Source organism: Neolamprologus brichardi, unplaced genomic scaffold (genome assembly GCF_056152115.1).
Source record: "Neolamprologus brichardi isolate AB-2024 unplaced genomic scaffold, ASM5615211v1 NODE_ptg000031l+_length_7269946_cov_1, whole genome shotgun sequence".
In the NCBI taxonomy this organism is placed as follows: Eukaryota; Metazoa; Chordata; class Actinopteri; order Cichliformes; family Cichlidae; genus Neolamprologus; species Neolamprologus brichardi.
The window spans coordinates 299,231-302,925 of NW_028270136.1; the positions used below are offsets into that span (position 1 = coordinate 299,231).

The 3,695-nt window shown below is 40.3% G+C and overlaps 1 protein-coding gene across 1 annotated transcript; it reads right to left on the reverse strand.

Annotated features, from left to right (window-relative positions):
* Positions 1-647: 647 nt before the first annotated feature.
* Positions 648-3,322, reverse strand: eve1 (even-skipped-like1). The gene is made up of 3 exons (XM_087837392.1): positions 3,319-3,322; positions 2,509-2,744; positions 648-1,130 (listed from the first exon to the last, which is right to left on the reverse strand). Exons 1-3 carry the CDS (start codon positions 3,320-3,322, stop codon positions 648-650), a joined length of 723 nt encoding a protein of 240 aa, XP_087693518.1.
* Positions 3,323-3,695: the final 373 nt, after the last annotated feature.

Sequence of the window (3,695 nt, forward strand, 5' to 3'; positions counted from 1 at the left end):
TGGTTACCCGTTGTGGCAGCTCTAAGTAGCTTAATTTTGGTGTATGCTCAGTATACACTCAGCAATATGATGTTAAAACCACTGACAGCTGAAGAAATCTATAAGATAGATGTCACAATGCAGTGCTCTGGTCCAAACTGCTGAAATGCACCAAAACAAGTTTGAAATAGAGGTTGTTTTAATATTGAGGTTGGATATACAATAGTTAATGAACAGTAACCAGACTGTACAATTAATATAGTGTGCTCTTTAAAAAAAATACAAAGAAAAGGTTAAGGCTTTCATTTGGTGTGCTTTGATAGGCATAAATGTGGCCTTACTACTGAATAGTTTTTTTTTAACTTACTTGAAATAATTATGTAACAACAGCAACAAAAATATAATACATCAAAACAAAACAGAATAACCCAATGCCTTCAGTTAATTGCAAATGTGATTTGCATTATTTTAAACAAGACCAGTGTTTTAGGTTTCTATTGTAAAGATGCAGAGTTTATTTTTATTTCTATTAAGATTTACACAAAAATATGAGAGCTTAATCATCTGCTGCAGGTAATGCTTGGCAAGCTTCTAGTGTTAACAGAAGACACTGGAAATGGTATAATTTTCTTGCAGTAGCATTTGTTTGATGATGTTTTCATCTAGTTTTACACCATCTCTTGTGTCTTCCCTACACTAGCAGAATGAGTGTTAGCCTTCAGAGTGCGGGGCCGGCCAAGTCCCAGTGCATCCATTCTTACTTTGTACAGTTGTTCTGGGTCCCACTGCAGGCACAGTGGACAGGGGCATGAAGTAGGGTGGTGCATTATGCTTACAGAGGGGTAGAGTGCTACTGTTGTTGGAGGCAGCTCCCCAGGCCTTTTGTTGAATTGGGAGAGATGGAATGCTTCTGCTGAACTCATTGGTGCACTGTATGGGCTGTGAGATGATGTAGTCGAAGAGAGAGCCAGGGGAGCATAGGGGTGGAGTGGGAGGTGTGGGAGGTGGGTTTGGATGAAGGTGTATGGTAAGATGGAGGAAGGAGATGTGCTGCCCATCAGAAGCCCCCCCAGCGGGTCAATAAATGGGTGAGGCCAAGGCAAGGAGTGTCTTTGGCGTTTATCCTTCATTCTCCTGTTTTGGAACCATACCTAGAAGGGTTAAGTGAATTATTCAGTTCAATTACATTTTATTTATATGGTGCTTTTTCACAACAACACTTCTCTCAAAGAACTTTTTGTAAAGACTAGCAAAATTAAGAGAGGGCCCTGGGAGGAACAACGGTGCATCCCTTCTTTTCATTTTTTTTTTTACAATGCAAATCAAGTTAGATTTGCATTGTTAAAAAGAAAACATTAAGGTTTAACAAAAACATCTGAATTTTTTTGAGACATTTCACAGCTTGCCTGTGACACTAAAGGTAAAGCCAGTGGATCACAACATTTCTATACCTAGAGAGGAGCTGCTACAATTTCTATAAACATGAAAATATAAATGCAGGGGTCTCACTAACACTTTGAATCAGATTTCATAACACATCACTTAATTTTCTTCTCATTACTACTTTTCTCTATTTCAAAGCTCAGAATGACAAGTTACCTTAGAGCTTAGACACTGTCCAGTTCTCAACTATTTTACCAGCCCATAGAATATTGCAGAAGGCTGTGCTTCTAAAATGTCAGGTGAAATTTTAAGGCTTTTTCTTATATTCCTGATCTTTCTTTAAGAAAGACTGCTACTAGTTGGCAAAAGGTTAGTGTATTTATCGTGTATTATATGTGCTGCCTTGGGTGCAGTGAACATCTCCATTTAATGTAGAGGCCCTAAACTACTCACTACTCAATCTACCATAACAATGTCCTTTCCAAGGTGTGTCCAGTGATACCATCCTAGGTGGCAACAAGTAATAGCCACATGAGTGTAATCAATAATAACGACCCAATAATACACTAATCACATAAGATTCTACATAATGGGCACTTTTACTTTCCGAATTTGTAAGTATATTTTGATGCAAAAGGTTTAGTACAATTACTGAAATAGTATCATGACTTTACCTCAAGTAAACAGTTTAAATGTTTCTTTTTCAACAGTTTGCAAAACAGTTCATTCAATACAAAACCACCCCAGGATCTTGTTTAGGGCCCACAGCTGCCCTTATAACCCGAGAATATACCTTTGATGAAATATAGTGTTAATAGCCACCTTCTTGTGACTGTTTAACTAGATTGTCAATGTTAAGATAATTGAAGCCAGATAAAAAAGGATATCCTGTTTCACAATACAAACCAGTCTAAAGAGTACTTTTGAGCCACCCAGTGGACCTGAAACATCTTTGAGCACCAGTGGTTAATTGCACTTGCAAATTTATTTCCGGTATAAACGTATAGCTAGGTCTGTGATGTCACTCATTTTTAGTTTATTTCTGTTATACAACTGTAGCATACACCGAACAAAAAGACAGCTTATTTGTTAAATATGGCTTTGGCATGGCCCATTATTTTTACTGACTGCAGTTAAACACGGTACCTTTATTGTAGTCTCCGGTAAATTGAGCGCAGTAGCCAGTTCGCAGCGCCGGGGTCTGGATACATAGTTTTCCTTGCCATATTCCTGCTCCAGACGAGACAGCTGCTCCCGCGTGAACGCCGTCCGATGCCGTCGGCTTTGGTCCAGCAGGGTGCTCTGTGAGTCTTGCTGCTCTTTACCGGTGGAACTGTGCACTACCGCAGTACCAGCCAGCGGATTCTGTCTGCCCTGTGCTACTGAAATGAGACATTTAGATACAGACGCACAGTCGGACACTGCAGTAAGGATAGTAATAACTTACCTGTTAATTCCCAAATGGGTCTAATAAATCGCTGCAGAACCCTCACCGTTAACTTTCTTTGTTTTAGGGGTCCTGGAAAACCCAGTCTCCTTTTAAAAGCTCAGAGACAGAATTATTAACTTATTTGCTTGTAATAATTAACACGGACTTCTCGTGCTTTTATGAAAATTACTGATAACCTGGTTTTGGGCTGATATGGTTTCGGTGAATCCCACATTCTGATTAGGGCGTGAACTCCATCTGCCAAGCATATTAAACAATATTTACTAACCACATTTATCCTAAAAGCTCTTAAGGAAGGTCGAACTGTCTGAAGTCTAACTGACCTAAACACGCGATCCTTTGACTCCTGCATGCCGAGTTCGGTCAGGTATATAGAAAACTATTTAACGAGGAAGTTTTGCAATTGTTATCATCTTAAAAGTACAGTTTGGGTGTAACGAAGTAAAACCAAGTGTTAAATTATGGATATATAATTTTTAAACCTATTTTAAAGGGAAGTTACTTACGCATCGGTTGTTGTTTTGTTCACCGTGTAAAATAAAAATCTCTTTAGTTGCTCCTTCAGATCAACCCTAGCAACAAATGCTACCTGCAGCCCGAAACCACACTTACACACAGGTCTGTTTAGATAGAGCTAGATGATGAGGTGTTTCAGTCGTCTCATCTGCCCCACCCCTCACCCACCGCAGAACATCTATGATCCCCGGGGCAGCGCTCCTCTCCTCCCTTATCCCAGGCGCTCCAGACGGGCGCCGGCGTGTGCGTCGGCTCGCGGAGGCGCCGCGGCCCGGAGAGGTGTTAACGGTGTTTAGGGGTAAACCCTTTGTTCTCCGTCTCAGCCTTTGTACTTTTGTTATGGAGAATTAAAGAGAAGAGACAGCAG

What these genes read in the sequence shown, in the direction of transcription:
- eve1 (XM_087837392.1), bottom strand. An exon ending in TACCGGAGACTACAATAAAG is followed by an intron (nt 1,131 to 2,508) that starts GTACCGTGTTTA and finishes TAACCCTTCTAG; the next exon opens with GTATGGTTCCAAAACAGGAG.